The sequence below is a fragment of the Oreochromis aureus genome, linkage group 20, assembly GCF_013358895.1.
Source record: "Oreochromis aureus strain Israel breed Guangdong linkage group 20, ZZ_aureus, whole genome shotgun sequence".
In the NCBI taxonomy this organism is placed as follows: domain Eukaryota; kingdom Metazoa; phylum Chordata; class Actinopteri; order Cichliformes; family Cichlidae; genus Oreochromis; species Oreochromis aureus.
Window position 1 is genome coordinate 1,175,576 of NC_052961.1, and position 21,449 is coordinate 1,197,024.

General features: G+C 45.1%; 1 protein-coding gene across 2 annotated transcripts; it reads right to left on the minus strand.

The window, feature by feature from the left end:
* Positions 1-213: 213 nt before the first annotated feature.
* On the minus strand, positions 214-14,570 carry ptk6b (PTK6 protein tyrosine kinase 6b). 2 transcript variants are annotated; one of them, XM_031749872.2, is made up of 8 exons: positions 13,883-14,565; positions 8,607-8,728; positions 7,965-8,125; positions 7,676-7,841; positions 5,513-5,674; positions 4,027-4,208; positions 3,794-3,947; positions 214-1,322 (listed from the first exon to the last, which is right to left on the minus strand). In XM_031749872.2, exons 1-8 carry the CDS (start codon positions 14,299-14,301, stop codon positions 1,147-1,149), a joined length of 1,542 nt encoding a protein of 513 aa, XP_031605732.2. In that variant the 5' UTR covers positions 14,302-14,565; the 3' UTR covers positions 214-1,146. The 2 variants fall into 2 exon arrangements, with proteins under 2 accessions (XP_031605732.2, XP_031605725.2); XM_031749865.2 differs by lacking the exon at positions 214-1,322 and adding an exon at positions 2,268-2,725 and having other exon boundaries at positions 13,883-14,570.
* Positions 14,571-21,449: the final 6,879 nt, after the last annotated feature.

The following is a 21,449-nucleotide window of genomic DNA, read 5'->3' on the forward strand; positions in this document are numbered from 1 at the left end:
TTTGGTTTGCTGATCGTCAGATTTTTTTAATGGATTTTGAAAAATGAAGGTCTGATTTCAGAGTAAACACAGCGTCAGCCTCTCTCCTCACAGCCGTGCAGGAAAAGCTTCCTTCAGAAACTTATAAAACTCATATTTAATATACAGAGAGCAGCTCCTGAGACTGTGCTGCCCCCTGCAGGCCACAGATAGACACTACAGCTGCACCGTTACTTTCTAATCTCATTAAAATTTATTTTTTTCTTCTATTCTCTGCATGAAATGTGTTTGTAAACAAAGTTCACAAAGAAGAAAATCTTAAACATTATTCTGAGACGACGTGACAAATGTGCAGAGCAGAGCTGCTTAAGGTGTTACAGTTCAGGAAAATGTCAGTAATATTAACAATGAGGATGATCTAGAACACTTTAAATCATCTGCTTTAAAAAGTGCATCACAGTGACGACAAAATAAAACCTGAGACAACAAACGAAGCCCGAAAAAGTGCAGGAAGCATTTCTCAGGGCGTCAGCGATGCCCCAGCCTCTCGAGCCTCACTTCCACACTGCTGTGTTCGAATCTTCACTTCAGTTGGCCAAGTAAACGTTTGCAGCGTCGCCTCATCAGGCCGCAGAGACTCAAACTAAAGAGGTTTGACAGGTACCAGGAACCTGGTAAGACACCGTGACTGCTGGGACCTCATTCCAGTCAGAAGCTTTGGTTTTGTCTGTTTATTTTCATTTAAATCACTTTAATTTAATTTAGGCTTCTGCTTGGGTGGGTAAGCTGCATACTGGTACCTGAGGGCAGTAAGAGGTCAGATCAGAGGTCAAAGCGAGGCTATGAATAGCTTCTAAAGCATCGCGTGAGCCGTGTGGCTTCATCTCTTAGCTCTGAGGAAAGCTCATGAAACAAGATTCATGTGATTAAAAACACTGACAGCTCAGCGTCTCGGCCGTCCTCCAGCTTCAGCCATGGAGGATAAAACAGTTTGTGAACCCGTCTTTCTTCCTGCAGTAATCTGCAGATGATTGGCTCAATAAACTCGTTAGCTTATGATGGGAGCTGTTACCTAAACTTCTCTGTGCTTTCAGGGATGACCAGATGAAGTTTTGCAAGATGATGAGTTTCAAAGAGTCCGTGTGTGTGTGCGTGTGTGTGTGTGTGTCACTCCAGCTCCTCTGGGCCCAGCTGGGCCTTCAGGGACTTGAAGTCGGGCCGGTCAGCCGGCTTGGCGCTCCAGCACTGGAGCATGATGTCATAGAGAAAGTCTGGGCAGTTGGGCGGTTGGGACATCCTGTATCCCACGGTTACCTGCTGGTACACGTCCTGGTTACTGTAAGCTGAGGGAGGAGAGGAGAAGTGATGAAGGTCAGAGGTCAAGTTTACTGAAAATCTGAATGCAATAACCTGCATGTGTGAGGCGGAGTATCACATATAAAAGCTGACATGTTAGCACGCATCAGTGTAAAACGTCTGTGCTCATAGTCGGCGTAATAAACCCGATCACAGGAAGTCACCGTGCTCTCACCGGTTTATGATTCCCCTTCAAAAGTGGGAAATCTTCACTTTGGTAGCATGGACCTGAGGTAGATCTAAGATCAGTCTGATGGAAAACCAGGAAGGAAATACCTGTCCAGGAACATAAACTGACACACAACACCTGCCAGTGCCACAAGTCTGTCTGGAGTTCCGCAGGCCAGGTCTAGTGAACCGGAGACAGAATTCACCTTAGTACCTCTAACTGGCAATAACCAAGCACAGTGAGCGGACTGATTTTGAAGTCAAAGCTCAGAATTTATTGACCGTTGGTGGAAAAACATACGAGAATATGAGGCAATTGACTCATTTAAACCCAAAGATGCTCACATGACAAACATGCTCATTAATCAGTGATACAGCTGCTCATAATGAACCCTCTGCAGTCCTCAAGGGTTTAGCTCCATTTTAACAACAACATGATGAAATAACACGATATCGTGACGGGGTGGTGATGAAGATGGTGGTGGTGATAATGGTGGTGATCATAGTAGTAGAGGTGATGGTGGTGGTAATTGTGATGAAGATGGTGGAGGCGGTGGTGGTGGTGGTGATGATGATGGTGGTGGTGGTGGTGGTGATGATGATGATGATGATGATGATGATGATGGTGGTGGTGGTGGTGATGATGGTGGTGGTGGTGGTGATGATGGTGGTGGTGGTGGTGATGATGGTGGTGGTGGTGATGGTGGTGGTGATGATGATGGTGATGATGGTGATGGTGGTGATGATGGTGGTGATGATGGTGATGATGGTGATGGTGGTGATGATGGTGGTGGTGGTGGTGGTGGTGGTGGTGATGATGGTGGTGGTGGTGGTGATGGTGATGGTGATGGTGATGATGGTGATGATGATGATGATGATGAGAATCTGCAGTCTTTGTGGGCTCTCGGTGGTTCTGCTCTTTAAAGAGAGTCCTCAGTGAAGAGCTCTGCAGTCGCTGCTCTGTAGTCGCTGCTCTGTGTCTGCCACTCTGCTGCCCCCCTGTGGCGCTCCATCTGTACTGCAGCAGTTCAGGGTTGTGCCGTCTCCAACTCGTACGAGCTGGACTCCAGTTTGACCCTCAGTAACCTGAAGTCGGGCCGGTCGGCCGGCTCGGCGCTCCAGCACCGCTTCATGATTTCATAGAGAAAGTCTGGGCAGTTGGGTGGTTTGGGCATCCTGTATCCCAGGGTTACCTGCTGGTACACTTCCTGGTTACTGTAAGCTGAGGGAGGAGAGGAGGAGAGGTGATGAAGAGCGCTTTGTGTCAGCTCAAATATCTGCAGAGCAGCTGAGCTGTGTCGGGCAGCAGCTCTGTAAACCCTCACCGTATTAGTGTGAAATCAGACAAACCTCACAAAGTAGTCCACCGGGACTACTTTTTATCCCGCATAAAAACGAGAGTTTACCCAGAATGCACCATTTTGTGAAGTTTTCAGATGAAACTTCAGGATACCAGCGCTTCTCTCCGCTCCTCTGTGTCTGATAGATCATCAGAACTGGGCTCAGTCCTCAGACTGACGGGAGTCCTGCAGTGAGACTGAAACTGATCTGAGAGCAGTTTTCAATCACAGCTTAAATGTTTTTCATGTGCTGGATTTATGAAGTTTTGAAAAAGCTGTAAGCGCCTCATATGTACATGAACGCTGTAATTCTGAATACACTGACAGTATGAAAGTCAGATTGATGAAATAAAGTTAGTGGGAGTGGTCAGCTGGCTCGCTCTGGTTATTTATTATGGTTACTGCAGAGCTTCATAAAGTCCACATTTATGCACGTTTACAGGAACTCACTTATCTCTTTTCCTTGTGCAAACCAGCCAATCGCATTCAAGCACACTTGAACCATGACATGAGCACAGTGTGCAGCTAGAGGGCTGCACGTGTTAACAAATACTGCGCGAGCTGCGAGGTTGGGGGTGGGTGGCGTTATTCACCAAGCGCTCCTTCAGCTCCTGAAACACAGTGAAGCACCCGCGCCGCTCGCTCAGTGGTTACAATAAAGTTTAACGTGCAGGCGTCCCTGAGAGGATTTAAAAGGTTACTCGAGTTAGCAGAAGTTAGTCTGGCTGCTTGATTAAGGGAAAAGTTATAATGCCGATTTTGATGCATGCTCAATCATCCAGGTGAGGAAATCCCAAAAGCTCTGTTCATCTGGACGTAGTGTTTTCGCTACATCCAGATGAACAGAATCAAGCTTTTAGGATAATCACGATTATTCTGACAGAGGTGAAGACACAAAAACGTGACAATAAAGACTTTGGTAATTGAATGAATCTCTCTTGTGAACTAACCTGGGTAAGGAACTCCTCCACGGGTGATGATCTCGTAGAGCAGAATGCCAAAAGACCAGACGTCGGACTTGATGGAGAACTTCCCGTGGCTGATGGCCTCGGGAGCGCTCCACTTGTAGGGAATCTTTTTGTCTTCTGAGATGTAAAACGGCTCCTGAAGGGAAAAACAAGAATCTGCTGTCAGAGCTGCTGCTGCGCTCCACTTTGAGATCAACAGCTCAACCTACGCTTACCTTGATGATTCTGGCCAGGCCGAAGTCGGCCACCTTGCAGATGTAGTCTTGTCCTACCAGGACATTTCGAGCCGCCAGATCTCTGTGGATGCTGTTCATCTCCTCCAGATATGACATCCCATCAGCCACCTGGCCTCCCATGTCAATGAGGGATGCAACGTCTTGTATTTGGCCCTCTGGACCTGAGTGAGAGAACGATCTAGATGAAGCGAGCAGGACAGGAATGAGCACGCCGGTAAGTAAAAGGTTTCAGTTTATCAAATATCCGTCTCCTGCTGCTTATTCAGTGGGCAGAGGCCCCCCTCCCTCCCCACACACACAGTCTGACAGTCTCCCACTTGTCAAGCCCACCTGTTGAACAGAAGCGCCTCTCCACCCAGTCGTGGAGGTCCATCAAGTTCCAGAACCCCAACCACAGGTTCTGGAAGTTGATGATTTTAATTCTCCACCTGAACGTCTCTGGATCAGCAGGTGGAGCTGCTCTACTGAACACCAGAAACTCCAAACCACTATCAGTACCTGCTCCAGATTTCATCCACTCAGCAGCTGTTACAGGAGCTCAGTGCTGCATTCAGGAGCTCCCATGAGGGTCGGATTTCACAGGTTGGAAATCGTTTCTCAGATCTAAGTGAAAATTGATCGTGTGTTTGTATGTTGATGCTCAGCGACGATTTCCTGACAAATAATGATTTAAAATCACTCTGAGTGTGGGGAAACTAACTTTTATGATCATGATGACATGTACGCAAAAAAGAGTTGTGACACATTAAGCTGGAGAAGTACCAAGGGCTCAGAGAAGAGCTCGAGAGGATGTGGAGGGTGAAGGTAACGGTGGTCCCCGTGGTAATCGGAGCACTAGGTGTGGTGACTCCCAAGCTAGGCAAGTGGCTCCAGCAGATCCCGGGAACAACATCGGAGATCTCTGTCCAGAAGAGCGCAGTCCTGGGAACAGCTAAGATGGATAAAGCGCAGGGGCGAGATGGGTGTTATATATACACACAATCTATATCTGAAAATCCATCCATTTTCTTCCGCTTATTTGGGGCCGGGTCACGGGGGCAGCAGCCCAAGCAGAGAAGCCCAGACCTCCCTCTCCTCAGCCACCTCCTCCAGCTTGTCCAGGGGAACACAAGGCGTTCCCAGGCCAGCCGAGAGATATAATCTCTCCAGCGTGTCCTGGGTCTGCCCCAGGGCGTCTATATCTACCAAGACCAAGATATAAAATCCATCTCTGAAATATCTCCCTGCCATATGTTTGTAACTTTGCTGAATATAAATATGGGTGTGTAAATATCTGACATGTTTCCGAAGGTTTGCAACAGCTGTCGACTTGAAAGCTGAGTTTGTTTCCCTGAGAACAGAAGAGAGAGCGCCCCCTGCTGACCGCCCGCTGCTGATGCTGTAACCATAATCAAAGCCCTCGCTGTCCAACGTTACGCAGCACACTGAACTGTGATCTTTCACTGGAAACAAGGCTGAGGTTTACTTCTGAGGAACTTGAGCAGGCTGCCCTTCTCCATCAGCTCGGTGATGATGTAGTATGGCGTGGTCGCCGTGCACACGGCGAACAGCGAGATGAGGTGACGGTGGCGCAGACGCTTTAGGATCTGAACTTCCCTGTGAAACTCTTTGTGGTTCAGCTCCGAGTCTGAGAGCAGGACAGAAATAAAAAGGCGAAAACAGACAGATGAGAAAAGAGGAAGATGAGGGTGAGAAAAACAACCTTAAAGGCACAACAACTGTACTCAAAGATGGAAAACATGACACGGTTATTATAAAATCGAGACTTTTGGAAGAGAAATTTGCCTCTTTTGTCTAAATTGTTGTTGGATAATCACAAAGACTGTATTAAAAAGATGACCAGCACGATGCTGGTGGATCATTCAGCGTGTAACTGAAGGACCAGTTAATGACTGGGGTATACGAACACATTTAGAGGGAGGCGCGCTGAGATTTCGAGACCCCTCTGATAAATGTTCGGCTCCGCCTGAGCTGGATGTTTCAGGAAGATTTCTCTTTCCTGATTTTGAAGCTGAGCTTTGAAAGCCTCACTGAGCAGCATCTCAAATCCAAATCCTGAGAACCTGAGCCTTACTCTATCGTTGCTGTAGGGCTCAAACATTTAAATGAGGCATACTGTATGCAAAGCAGGCTTTCTGCAACAGCAGGAAAACAGCCGGTTCTTTCCATGGAAAGTACGTATTGGATAGTTTGCCCAGCTTATCATGGAGACCAAACACCAAACACAAGCTCTGCTTTAGAAACGTGGAGCTGGTCTCCCGCAGCGTCGCTTGCATATGCAAACCTGTGGAGCGTGCGAGCGCCTCTTTCTTTGTGACGCTGTTTGAACGCGATGCTCGGAAAGAGCTCTAGTGGCTCGTCGTCACCCTGAAGTGTCTCTCACTGTCAGCTGACCAATCACACGCCAGCCCGTCCTCATCTCCTGCAGCCTCTGCTTCACGGCACGGAGCTGGATCAGAAACGGATGCATGACGAAACTCAAGCGTCTCATGTCACCATAACTTTGCATATTTATATCATCTTTGTTTCAGTGTTTTAACCTGAAACATCAGCTGCAGGTTTCAGAACAAGAACATTTCTAACGTGCTCAGAAGTTCACCTGCGGCTCAAAACCTGCCCGGAGTCACTGGTGCAGGCACAGCTTTCATTGTAAGATCCCTCCCATGACCACGTCGCAGCCTGCTCCTGCTCGCGCTCCTGCCCTCACGTGTAAACCTCCGTCGGGTCTCAGAGTCCTTGCACCCAGCGTTGAGCTGGTCAGGCTGACCGTCGGATCACGTTTAAAATCAGGTGACGCGTTTTTATCGCGGCAGCATGTAATTCTGTCTCTTTCAGCCTGTACGCCACCATTATTCACACTCCGGGTGAGTTTCCACACTGTGGCTTTTTCCCACTTTCTTCCTATTTTGGCCACACTACATTGTTACTCTTGCCCTTGCTGGTGAGATGTGGGCGCTACGGTAACCCTGCAGGTTCAGAGGCTCCGACTGCGGCGTGTCACACATTTTATCCGATGCCCAGGAACGAGACCGGGCCTGTGATCCAATCACATCGAGGTAGGGATCTACAGCTGGAAGAAGATGCAGCTGCACGAGGAGATGACCGCGGCCAAATGAAGTAAGATTAAAAGAATATTTTTACATTTCTGGAGCTGCAGAATTTTTGATCCCGTTAGTTTTTTGTCTTTTATATCCGCCTGAGTGAAATATTCTGTGGGTTTTGGGTTGTTGGATGGACAAAAAAAACTAAACAAAACTTTTGTGTCTGTGAAAGCGTCAGAGGCATCGTTCAGCATGTGTTCACATTTCAAGTCTTTGAGTTTCTCTCCATCCTTATTATTTCTCATTGGCCGGAGGTGCTGCTGTGTTTCCGGAGGAAGGAAAACTCTCACTTCCCCATGACAGAAATAAAATTCTTCACCATGTGTTTCACTTTGGTTTGTAATGTGCTGTCTGCATGAGGGTCAGCCTGCTGTCCTCAGTATTTCCACAGCCGTGTTTAATGTTTTCAGTCATGTTACAGCACGGAATGAAAGGCAGGGGGGCGGGGCTAAAGATGGCGTGAACGTGTTTGAGCAAACTCGTGTTTGTGCAAACTCGTGTTTGTGAGCAGCAGGAGGATAAAATACCGCTTTTCAGGATCTTGATGGCGACGCTGATGTGGTTTTTCCAGCGGCCGCGGTAAACATCAGCAAAGAAGCCGCTGCCCAGCTCCTCCTCCAGCGTGAACTCCTCCTTCGGGAGCTCCCACTCGTCCACCGTGAAGTGGTTCAAATCCTGAGTTTCTGGCCTTTTCTGATGGAGGAAACAGAAGCGTGCACCTCAGACATTCACATCCATGCAAAACTAAAGGCCAGCAGCCCCGTCACAGACACAAGAGGAGCGAATAAATGATGGCGGTATGAAGCCCAGACTCACCTTCTTGCAGGGCTTGCCCAGCTGGCCTGTGGTGTTGAGGCTGTTGGCGCAGTAAAAGTCGACCACGTCGATCAGCGAGCTGAAATGATGCTTGGGCTCGATGTGGAAACCATCATCTCCTTGGTGGATCTTGAAGTGCTTCACGCGGCTGCTGGATCGCACTACAGGAAGACGGACAGAGTCAGAGACGAGCAGGAGTCTCAACAAAGGACACGTGACCTCATTTTTATTGCTACGGTTATTTTTCATTTCTGCTGTCATGACCTAAGAAAACAAACTAGTGGAAAATGTGCACAGCTCTCAGTGATAATCTCAGTTATAATGAACACTGCAGCGCGGGCTGCAGAAACGATTAACCAATCAGCTCCCTGATGAACCCAGAGACTCACCTGGCTCAGGTGAAAAAGTGTCAAAATCACAGTTTCCAATAAAGTATCACAGCATGTTTAATGCGGTCTCTGCTAGGCCTGGTGTTTATTGGCCGATTCAACCTGTTACCTGTCGAGAGTATCCACCTTTGGAGCACATGTTCACTACATCAGCTCACTGCTGACATGAGGAGGATTCGTTAGAGCCTCCGGTGGGGTTTTCTGTAGCCTCTCCTCGTGCTCGTGAAGGCCCTCCCTCTCCCTGTCCACTTACCTGACAGGACGTATCCGATGTCGTCTTTCTCGCTCTGTCGGACGAGGAAGGCTCCCTCTTCGTTTCCTGGGGCCATCAGGTGATTTTGGGACTCGAAGCGGCTCAGCTTCCCATAAAACCATCTGGATCGAGACAGAAAGATATTTATCAGGAGCTCGCTGTAATATTCCACCTAATGTTGTACAGCACGGATAGATGACAGCTAATCTTATTAAACCTGCGACATTGACCTGAGGCTGAAAGCTCAGTTAATTAAAACATGTCTTTAAACAGGAGAGGATGCATGATTCCTCTGCAGTCTATCATCACAGATTCAAACCTGCAACCATAAAACTGAAGAGAAGCAAACAGAACTACCATCCACGTCCACCCAGAGTGACAACAGTTTCCGACGGCTTTGTTTGCATCATTTGCATCTTTTCATTTTTATGGCTGCAGATTTGAGTCTGTGGTAATAAAGAGTGCAGACAAAGACACTCCTGTTTCAGCTCATTGAGGTTTGCAGCATTCGTTCATGCACAGCTCTCTGAGCTCTGCACTTTGGACCGTCACAGCCGTTCTGTTGGAGACACTGACTCCAGCATATGTTGGTATAGAGACGAGTCCACGGTCCGCCGTGCTGACAGCTTGTGTGAGGTGTTTGGGTTCCTCCTTTGTTCAGATGCAGCTTTACAAACCTAAGCCGTGCTCCTGCAGCACTTCCAATCAGCCACAGTCGTTCAGGCTGTTTCTAACTGCACTGTCATGCCCTTTAACCTTTAACCTACTCCTGTGAGGACTGTTGTGTTAACACACCTGAATGTTTCAGACCTCCACACTGCAGAAACTTCTGCTTCATGCTCAGTTAATCGGGTGCCCTGATTAGCAGCACCAGGCTGCTCCGAGTCTCTAAAATCCTGTGGGCGCGGGGAGGTGGCCTTAGCTTCTCACTTGACTGAGTTAAAAATTTACACAACAATAAATTTTAAACTCCTTCAAGATTTAAACACTTGAGATGAGGTGTGTCAGTTTACTTTGTCCTGTTTGGAATTTATTATTACCTTCTTATTATTCGAAAGATTTAGGAAAACAGAGTCTGAGTAAAACTACCAGTGGGTTCCAACGTGGAGTTCAGTGGTCTTAAAGAGGCATCCCAAGAGATGGATGGTAGAGACTGAGCACCTCCTCCAACAGCACACTGTGTTCTTAAAGTAAACAGCTTTACAAAATAAAATGGCCGCTCTCGTTTGAGACCGGACGATAGCGGAGACTGCTGCTTCTTCTTCTTCAGTGTTTAGCTGGCATCCTTGGAGACGCAGGAGTGGTCTAACATGCCAAGCACAGAGATGAGTGCTCGTGCTGATTTTTCCCCATCAGTAAATGCTGTGATGGCAGCGAGCAAAGACGAGTAACTGACATTAACTTTCTACAGTAACAGCTAGCATGAGGGCGTTAGCCAGCTAACTGTAACTTTGAGCTCGATAGCATCATCAATCAAAACTGCTGCCAACAAACACAGATGTTTACATCAGCGCTGTAATTTGCACTAATTAGCCAAATAACTTCTACTGTTATAACTTGCACATTACTTTTCTCAGTTTATATGCACCAACTTATTGGAAGTTACGTGTCCAGGTACAATCACACAATCTGCACTTTTCTAATGATTCTAAATATTCTTAACTATTTAAACATCTTTCAGTATCCTGCTCTCTTTGCACACTACAACCTCGGCTTGCCACTTATCTGTACTTTAATCTTAATAACTGTGCAGTACTCTGTTAAATATCGGTGTCCTGTTCTGTTTGTATGTGTTTTTTTGTTGCCGTTACAACCAAATTTCCCCTTGTGGGACAATTAAAGGATTATTCTATTCTATCATGTCCAGGTGAGCTTTGCTGTGACTGTACCGATCCACAGGTATACGGTGTACACACTGCTCCCTGAGCTGCTGGACAACATACATGACATACAGAGCATACGGCAGGGTCATGTGACAGAGCCTGGGTTTGAGCTGCACAGACGCTCCAGCAGAAGGATGATTGCTGATCATGTCACAGCTGCCTGGGTCATTGACGGGCCCTCACATTGAACAGTGTTTGATATCAGCTGGGATTTGATTTCTAAACATTTTGCCACTGGCTGCATTCCATTTAGCGTCTCAGTGTTGGGAAAGATTTCACCGCGATCATTTACTGGAACCTTTAATGGATCTGAGCCAAAGCTAATAAAGCTTGAATTACCTCTGCTTTCTGTTCAGTCAGTCAGAAAAGCTAACAGTACCTTCTGAGGTGAGAATCGGCCGAACGCCTTTAGGTTTGAACCGAAACTTTCTGAGGCTGAAGGAAGACATTTTTTATTTGACTTGTTCCGAGTCTGATTAAAATAACCAGGACATGAATCAATAATGAAACTGATGTTTGGCTGCAGCTCTACTAGGAAAAACCAAATAAACCACGAGTGAAAATATGCTGCTCAGCTGTGAGCCGGGAGGCTTCGCCGAGGAATGATAACCTACATTTGTACACATGCCGTTCATCCTTTAAACAAAATTATCACCTTCATCTCCATGTGTGGTTTTCCTTTCACACTCTGGTTTGGACTGAATGCTGTTTCAGTTTGACCTCACGGCTCTAAGCTTTGGCTGTGAAACATTATTTAATCTGAGAGCCGTGTGACAGTTTCAGGTTTTAAAGGTCGCACATCTTTGCTTTGTGCCCTTGCAGGATTTAGTGATGGTAAAGTCAGTACTGAGAGTTTAATGGGAGAGCAGAGAAGCTCTATAATTAAACGGAGCAGCTGGTGACATACGGGAATAGCCACGCTTTGCACACTTCCCATTCTGCTGAAGCAATAAACTGAGTGAGAACGGCAAAACGAGAAGTGGTGAGCTGACCGTCGGTGTGTGCGTCCCAGTTTGCATCACAGCTGAAACACAAACACGGGCTGGTGTGATGTAAAGCTGTGACATTTCTCATGGTGCTCACAGCGTACGGCTCAGTCAGGATCAATTAAAGCTGCCACTGTTGGACAACCACAAAAATAAACGAGCAGCACAAAGTGTGACGTTATAAAGACGAGCAGCTCGCTGGGGTTTTATCACACTGTAAATAGAAGACGGATGTAACTTGTTTATACTTTCACATTTTGAAGCCTCAGTCCATTTCCTGAGGGGAACATGTTTGGATGAGCGGGTGGAGCGCTAAGTTATCAGCTGATGCTATCTGGGTCAGCACAGACTCTATGGGAGCATCACTCAGACACCTGCTGAGCCATAACATCCAATCAAAATACTAGAATTTCACTCAGCAAACTTGGAGCTCCACCTTCTTGGATGCTCTGTTAGTACAGTAACCTCACAGCAGCCATAATACTGGTCACATGATGTCATTAATAACAGAGGTCTGACTAAAAGCCTAGCAGACAGCTAGCAGCTACAGCCGCCTGTGTCACCACCACCTGTCAGTCAATGAGGCCACGCCCCAATAATGCAAACTTGAAGAAACAAAATATCTCTAGGGACCAACAAGTTTGTGCATCAGGCTACAAACATGTTTATTTCGGCTGCAAAGTTTTAACATGAGAGACTCGTTGCTGGAGCCCCTGCTGGACGTTACAGGAACTGCAGCTTTTGAAGCTTCAGTTTTTTTTGTTTGTGTTTTTTAACAGGTCAAAAAGATGATTAACAGCATCCAAATATTCATATCAAACGTTAAAAAGCTGAGCGTTAATAACATTTAACCTTCATAATGTGAACTGTTCATTTTTTCACCTAAAGCAGAGCTGTCAAACTCCAGTCCTCCAGCGCTGCTGTGCTGAAACTTTTCCATGTATCCCTGCTGCAGCACACCTGGATACAATAAGTAGGTCATTAGCAAGACTCTATAGAACCTGACTGCATGCTGAGGTGGCAACCCCCAACCCTACTCAAGTAAATTTAAATACAAGTGTTTGGAAAAAAAGTACTTTTATTGCACCATGTTCAGCCACTCATGAGCTGCTGTAACATGAATCAAATGGCTGAACTGCCACCTCAGCATGCACTCAGGTTCTATAGAGTCTTGCTAATGACCTACTTATTGTATCCAGGTGTGCTGCAGCAGGGACACATGGAAAAGTTTGGAGTTTGACACCCGTGACCTAAAGCGTCTGATTAGCGGGGCTGCTTTTAACGCTCCGTGCTGACTGCCTGCATCTTTTCACAGAAGTGACAGGAAAGCAGAACTTACAGAAACTTCCACTTTTAGGCAGAGCTGTAAACAGGACGCACATGCCCACTTTACTGCAGTAGAAAACAGCCGTTTGACTCCCAAAGTGCCTTTTTACAGCACTCTGCTTCACTGCTCACCTCAGTTTTACTAATGCGATAAAGGATAAATGTGTGATAATGTGATAAAGGTTAAAGGAAGCGTTTACAGTTCCTGGCAGGTAGGTGGACATTGTGGACTCTGGCTGATAATAAAGGTGTTACACATCCTGATTTATGCATCTGCAGCTGGAGGCACAGCAGCCTCCTGAACATAATAAAAAACGAGATTCTGAATGTGGGCTCACACACACACACACACACACACACACACACACACACACACACACACACACACACACACACACACACACACACACACACACACACACACACGTGTGCAGGTGAAGCAGCGTCTTTGTTCCACTGAACTGTCAGCTGTCTGCTCAGATAAAATGAGTTTCTGCCTTTGAGCTGGAAATCTTCTAGCTTTCCTGTCAACACCTTTACCTGTTCTGTGACATATTAATCAGAAATTACTGTGACACTTTTCTGAAGTATACACTTAATGTACTCGTACATTCTTGAAAAACCACTCTGCTGCTTCATTCTTGTGCTGCGTCACATTTTCAGTGTAAACATTTAGAAGCTTTAGTGTCTGCCTGTTGTACTGACTTTATGGTGTGAATCATATGATGCTGTGTAAATAAAGCTGCCCCAGTGTGGAGGTCATTAAATCCCCTGCAGCTGCTGCATTAAATCAAATCATGGATGATTATACTGCCACACTTTGTGCTGAAGCTTTGCTCCTGTCGGGTTTGAGTGTAAACTCTGTGTTGGACAGGAGAAGCTCAGAGATGAGACACCTGAGCTGTCTACTCGGGGCTGGATCAGGTGTGTTACCCCTGAAACAATCCTGGAAATGTCCTGCTCTACTCCTGCGACACAGACACGCCACGTGCTTCTGTCTAACGCGGACACCGGGATGGCCCTCGGAGCTCCCAGAGGCGAGAGCTGCTCTCTGGGAGCCGTCAGAGGAAGCTGCACTCACGGCTGCACGTTGATGGACTCTGCCCTCGCCAGGTAGTTGTTGGGGACGATGCCCTGCGCCACGACGTGCCCGTTGCGGTCGATCTTCCGCGCCGTCCACCAGTCTCCGCTGCGGCTGACCACCCTGAACAGGTCTCCCTCCTGGAAGGACAGCTCCTCCTGGTGCCGGGACTCGAAGGGCCACATGGCCGTGTAGATGCAGCTGCCCTCGGAGGCGGTCTCCTTCGGGGGCTTCGGAGGCGGCGTCGGGGCCTGGGGCTGCTCCCCGTCGCTGTCGCTGCAGGTGCCTCTGCGTCCTCCTCCTCCATCCTCTTCTTCACCTCCTGCTCCTCCCGCTGGCTGAGGAGCCTTCTTCTCCGTGAGGATCCTCTCCCACAGTGACTGCAGGCAGGGGCACGCTCTGCGCAGACACTCACCCATGGGTGACCATGAACGGCTCCGCGCGGGCTGTGCGTCACCGCAGCTCGGCTCAGTCAGCCCGCCACACCTGTCCGACAGGTGCAGAGCAGGGAGCGCGGAGAATGTCGGGAATGCCTGAGAGGGGAACGGCGCAGTGAAACTGTACGGGCCGAGCCCACGGAGGGACTTCCTTTAGTCACAGAAACCACGGGAGCCCCGCCCCCAGAGGGTATCATCAATCTGCGCGCGCTCACACACACACACACATCGGGGTTTTACAGGTGCGCAGGTGTCTTGCCAAGGTACCCCCGCACGCTCAGCTCGCGGGTTACAGCAGGACGTGGTGACAGCATTTCATGTCCACATGATTCACTTACCTGATTTTTTCTAAAATGTGCCAAATATGTACAACAAAGTAATTAAATGATGTGTTTAAGTGTTTGCAATTATTTAAACATAAATGAAATGCGTTTCAAATATGATTTTTTTTTTATTTTACACACCTTTTCGGTGACACACGCTCAATTTCATTGTGTCCCACAGTGCCCTTATTAACTTCCTCCAGACGTATATGTCATAAAATTATATATATATATATATATATATATATATATATCAATTTGTATACAAAGCTTTATTTTATTATGCAATTGAATCTGATAAAACTTATTTACTTTTTTCTTCATAATGTGCTTGTCCCAGTAGTAATTTTCCACCCTGCTAGAATGTGCTTTATTATCTTAATAAGCCCATAAAAGCCATTTACAGGAAGTGGCATCATTTGTTTTTGGTGGGAATTGAACTGTGGAAAATGAGGTAAACTTCAGCTGTCACTTTACTTTTTTCATCTTAAACATTTTACACCTGTATGGGTCAACCTCAAGTTTCCACCCTGTTAAGGTCAAATGAGGAAAATGTTAATTAAGTAGAATATTTTTAAAAAACATGTTGGATTGAGTTAATAAAGGTGTGTTCATTTATTGACGGTTAGCTGGCTAAATGTTGATCAGCTAAAGAGCTACAGCTAGATTAGCTAAACAAATTCCACCCTGTTAGGTTCATAGACTTAACAGGGTGGAATTTTGGGGGGAACTATCACGGTGAAAATTATAAAAAGAGAGCAATAATTATTATTGTTATCATTAATTAATAACAAAGAGAGGAAAGATAGTCAGAACTGAGGGGATCGAACAACCAGAAGGCAACATTGCAGACATAGAGGACAGATACAAGTGACTAGGGGCGGATCTAGAAGGGTGGCATGGGGTGGCAAGTGCCACCCTAAAATGATCCCTTGCCACCCCAAGTGCCACCCCAGTTTTGCATATGACAGCGTTGTTTATTAAAATAAGATAGCATTAACAGTTTGAGCGTAGTTACAGTCAACAGTGAACATAAATGCTAAAACTGAATATATTGCATAGTGTTCCCCCTCCACCATTAACAAATGGTTCAGCCCATAGCAGGAGCGCTTTTTTTTCTTGTTATCAGCAGCAAGCGATGCTTCTGATTGTGCCAGAGCACATTTTGAACAACACCATGGGAAATTTTGGATTTTACACAGCTGGTTGGATGTTACACTCTGGAAATGGAAGGAAGGTGAGTGTTATTAACCCTCTGTGGTCCACGGACACGCTGCACCTCCAAATCACATGACTGATGTAAGCTGACACAGCAACAAGCTGCAGCCACGCTGAGTCTCTGTTTCAGCCCACATTGAAAGTTCGGACTTCCAAGTTTTTACATTTTAATTACAGGCCAGTAAATCCAGGGTTATGATAATATATATAAGCCACGCTTTTTCTAAATACTGTGGTCACGTTTTTGTGTGTGTGTTTTAAGCGTTTTCTAAGGAAAGCGCGAAAACAGGAAAGAAAGGAAAAATGCCACCTCTTTCCTATCGGTGGAAAAATGCACCATGTCGACCAATTTAAAAAAAAGTCAACACGTGGGATTTTGTTGTTTAGGAAGAGGGGAGAGTTTTGGGAGTGACGGTAACGGCAGCGAGACAGAGCGAGCGAGTGAGAGAGAGAGAGAGCGAGAGAGAGAGTTTTAGATGTGGGAGATTTGTGACGTTTAGTGTGGAGTGTATAGTTAGTGTGTTGTGTTGTCTTGTGTAGCTGTTCTGTTGTGTAGTCGTTTTGTTTTGTGTGTCAGTGAGGGCACTAATGAATGTCACTAAGGCACATTTGCAACGTAAACACTGTCACTAAGTAGAAAACCAGCGGAGTGATACACCTGCTGTTGTCAGGCCTGCAGGTTTCTCCCTGTGCTGCTCTCCTCTTTCTTTTGGTGGAAAAACTCATTTTTTACTGGCACACATCATTTGTGGGGCATCTTATTGCGACACCTGATTGTTCTCTCATTTTAGTTTTAGTAATATTTTTAAATGGTTGTACAAAATGAACAAACGGCATTTTTAGATAAATAGTTGTATATGTTTACAAATGTACAATTTATATTTGCATTTCAAGTTATATAAATTTACTCAACATGTCTGTGGTTTTTTTACAGTAAAAATACTACTAGGATTTTAAGTTCTTTGTGTGATTTCAGATCAGTAGTACTAATGCAGTATGTCAGTGACAAAAAACAACTAAATTCAGTTGAGCTGAAAAGATCCCAAACAAGGCAAAGGGGGAAAAAATAAAATGAAACAATCTGAGGGTGAAATACAAACGTAAACTCAAAAGGAGTCAAAAATGTCCGGTTGTATTTCAGACCTCAGAGGGTTAATCCAACAAATCATGAAAAATTAGGTTTAAATTTTTGTTCATGACAGTGCAGATTTCTGATATTTTGTGTAATTTAAGCCGTAACAATGTGATTGTTTTCTAACCAAAAACAGTGAAACTTAAGTTAGACTTGTGTTTGTAAATGAACCGCCCCATGTTGTGTAGCTTTCTGGATTTTATACTTATTGGGCTCCATATTTATTTATTATACAGGCTATACAGTACATAAGATCAAAACTCACATGTTTTATGTAACTAAAGTGTGTAATTATGTGGGCTACAGACAATAATTAAGTTATAGACTATATTTATATGAAAAACGTGTATACTTACTGCATTTGAATCATTTTAACCATATGTAACCACCTGCATATGTGTTTGGAAAAAAAGCCTTGATTTTGCCACCCCATTTGATTTCTTTGCCACCCTCATGCCACCCCAAGAAAATTTGTCTAGATCCGCCCCTGCAAGTACCCACAGGGAATCATGAGGAATACCTCAGGCAGCAGAAACCCAAGACAGAGAAGGCACCATCATGGAAGGACAGGCCCCTGCATGGTATGTACCCCCGGCAGATAGAGGAGGTGGCTGATATCCAGAAATCCTACCAGTGGCTGGACAAAGCTGGACTGAAAGACAGCACAGAGGCACTAATCATGGCAGCACAAGAACAAGCTCTGAGTACAAGATCCATAGAGGCTGGGGTCTATCACACCAGGCAAGACCCCAGGTGCAGGATAGACCGCCCGCAGGGGGGAGAGGGGAATTTCTATGTGGTACTATGGTGTGTGTCACAGTGTTTATATTCTGATGTACTTTTTAATGAACAAATATATATTTCCACCCTGTTTGGAAAAATGTTTTTTAAAAATAATTGAATAGAATCATTAAGAAAATGTCTGTGCCAAGTTGAGAAGTCAGGAACATTAAATGCACAAATATGTATATGTTTTTAAAACTACAAGTATTTTACATGCTGTTGGAAAAAAATGGGTTAAAAATAAATAGTTTTTTGTATAACACAGACTTATAGTATTTGTAATTAAATTATCTGTTACAGTTTCAAGAATAAAACATTATATTAAGAAAAGGGACATACTCTGTCTAAGAAAAAGTGACTATTGATCAATATTTACATGTTTAACTATTTCTGGTCTGGGTGGCCATGTTTAATAAAACTACCTGTAATTACTATTTTATCTATCCCTGAGCTTGACCAAAAAGAGAATCAGCCTGGTGTCAGATAATCAGGCGTGGGTGAACTCTCCGAGCAAACGGCTCTGTGCTCGCTTCGTGACGTCACCTGACTGTTAAACAGTTTATTCTGTAAAACACATTTCTTTTTGCACGCTGCTTCTGCTATTTTGACATTTTTCTTTGGTGAAGAGCGCCGAGCCTTTCGTGCTGGGAGGTCTCTGTGTCATCACTATAATCTCAACTACCAGATTCAAGCTCCAAAATGTTGAGATTACTTCAAACCTGCACAGTGCAGGGGGATCTCAACTCTGCGTTTACACCTTGAAGCATCCAGTTGATGTCATATTCTCTTCAGTAAACACAGTGTCTGCTCTAACATCACGTTTCTTATTCCTGCCCACGCTGCCGCCGTCTGTATCAGCTGCACCAGCAGCCCGGTGGTTTCACGTGGTTTCTGCAGTCAGGGGGGAATCTACACAGAGCCAAGCTTTGCACCATTCCTCACCTCTCTGTGACTCATGACCACTGATCAGCGGTTATGATCATTAGTGATCTTAAACTGACCTCACGGCCCATTGTTAGTCATTGTGCAAATGTGCTGTTTACAAGTCCAAATGTTTCAGTGGGAGAAACGTTTCGTCACTCATCCCAGTGACTTCTTCAGTCTTGGATGATGATGAAACGTTTCAGTGAAAACGTCCAGATGAACAGAATCAGCTTCCTGGGATCTGGATTCTCTGCTGAGGTGAAGGATCATTTGGAGGGACCGTGGCTGCGCTCGAGCTGGTCTTGGACCTAAAAGGCAGATTTATCTTCACTGCTGCACATTATCTCGCTGGAGATGAGCTGTATGTGTTATATTACAGTGCTGAGTGTGAAACACAGATAACTGTTAAAGAAGTGTTTTTGTTTGTTGGCTTACTGTTTTTAAAGTGTTTAGAATTAATATTTTACACAGGTTTAGTTTACCAACAAATATTTATAACAGGCCAAATACTGCAAACATGCTAAGTAGTAGTTTATAGATATAATAGAATAAATAATTCTTAGAATAAAATTATTATATTGGTTTAACATATGGAAACTAAATACACTTTACATTAAAAAAGTTATGCATGATAGCAGAGTTTAGGTTTTGAGAGTAGAGTTTCAATTTGGCACAGATGTGAATGATGTATTTCCCAGTGTTGTGTCATGTTTACTTGTGTTTAGAGTTTTGGCACAATGAGCGCAGTTTTGTAAAATGTGTTAAAGCAATGGGCAAAAACTGTAATAACAACTATGATTCAGTGCAGAGAGGTCTATTAACACATAGTGAGTGAGAAAGGTGACTGGAAAGGAAAAACTCAATGCATCATGGGAATCCCCGGCAGCCTACGTCTATTGCAGCATAACTAAGGGAGGATTCAGGGTCACCTGGTCCAGCCCTAACTATATGCTTTAGCAAAAAGGAAAGTTTGAAGCCTAATCTTGAAAGTAGAGATAGTGTCTGTCTCCTGAATCCAAACTGGAAGCTGGTTCCACAGAAGAGGGGCCTGAAAACTGAAGGCTCTGCCTCCCATTCTACTTTTAAATACTCTAGGAACAACAAGTAGGCCTGCAGTGTGAGAGCGAAGTGCTCTAATAGGGTGATATGGTACTACAAGGTCATTAAGATAAGATGGGGCCTGATTATTTAAGACCTTGTATGTGAGGAGCAGGATTTTGAATTCAATTCTGGATTTAACAGGAAGCCAATGAAGGGAAGCCAAAACAGGAGAAATCTGCTCTCTCTTTCTAGTCCCTGTCAGGACTCTTGCTGCAGCATTTTGGATTAGCTGAAGGCTTTTCAGGGAGTTTTTAGGACTTCCTGATAATAATGAATTACAGTAGTCCAGCCTGGAAGTAATAAATGCATGAACTAGTTTTTCAGCATCACTCTGAGACAGGATATTTCTAATTTTAGAGATGTTGCGCAAATGGAAGAAAGCAGTCTTACATATTTGTTTAATATGTGCATTGAAGGACATGTCCTGGTCAAAAATGACTCCAAGGTTTCTCACAGCATTACTGGAGGCCAAGGTAATGCCATCCAGAGTAAGAATCTGGTTAAAACTCCTCATTTTTAGGAACAGCTCAGTGATGGGTTCTGCACAGCTTAGATTAAATTAGACTGGAATCATTTGCTTTAATCTGACTGTGACCAGTTTAGACTACATCTGGTGCCAACACCTCCAACCAGGTAAACTGACCGGTTACCATGAGTCAAGTGATCTCTGACGCCAGGTGTTCAGACTGTGCAGTGTCACATGTTGTTGTGAGGGCATTGTGATTGGAGCAGAGCGAGTGTGCGATGGCGGCGTTTGTTTGGCTCCAGGACTGTTCACACCATCTGGATTTTCAGTTCCCGAGCTCAAGGAGGTGAAATGTGTCCTCTCCAGTCTGTTAGCGCTCACCTGTTTAAATAACTTTAAGGTTTAAAGGGTTTTTAAGTAATGTTACCCATTGCTGCTAACTGACCGTGCGAGACAGAGCCCCGCCTTTCTTTTTAAAGTGATGGAAACAGCAGCTTCTATATTTTATGGCTGTGAAGGAGGTTAAGTGTTTGTGTTTTTATAGATATGATGATTCCCTGTCAGGGGGATGAGACATCAGAGCAGGGATAGTGGTGCGCCCCCTACAGGCCACGACAAGAACTGCTGTTTACTGTCAGGCTCTATTTTTAGCATTACGCTATCTGAAAGGGAGATACAAACCTGTTCAGGTGAATTCTCTCTCTCACACACACACACAGCAGAGGTCAGCGCTGCTGTTCATGAAACACACCGTCCACCCTCCGTCTGTGTGTGTCCAGACTAAAAGTATGATTGTTGTCGTGGAGTCTCTAACACGTGCTCCTGTGTTAACGCTGCTTCTGTACACGTTTCAGCTTTAAAACAAAATTCTATCAATAATGAAACTTTATCGACACTCTCTGTACAATCGTGTCCATGACAGTTTTTATTTATTGTTCTTAGAAGATTAATTAAAATAAAGAAAAAGATTTTTCAGTTGTTTGTTAGTTTGGGATATTTCTGCTGTTCTCAGTTTGGAGCCCCGCCCACTGCTGCCTCGTCACAGTCTTTTGTGAGGCCGGGCGTTCGGGAAGGCTTCTCCCGGTTAAACAGGTTACACACACTTCAGGAAGTCAGCGCAGCACATCAGTAAGGCGTTTTGCCCTGTGACATGTGAATGAGTCACGGCACACACACTCGTTTC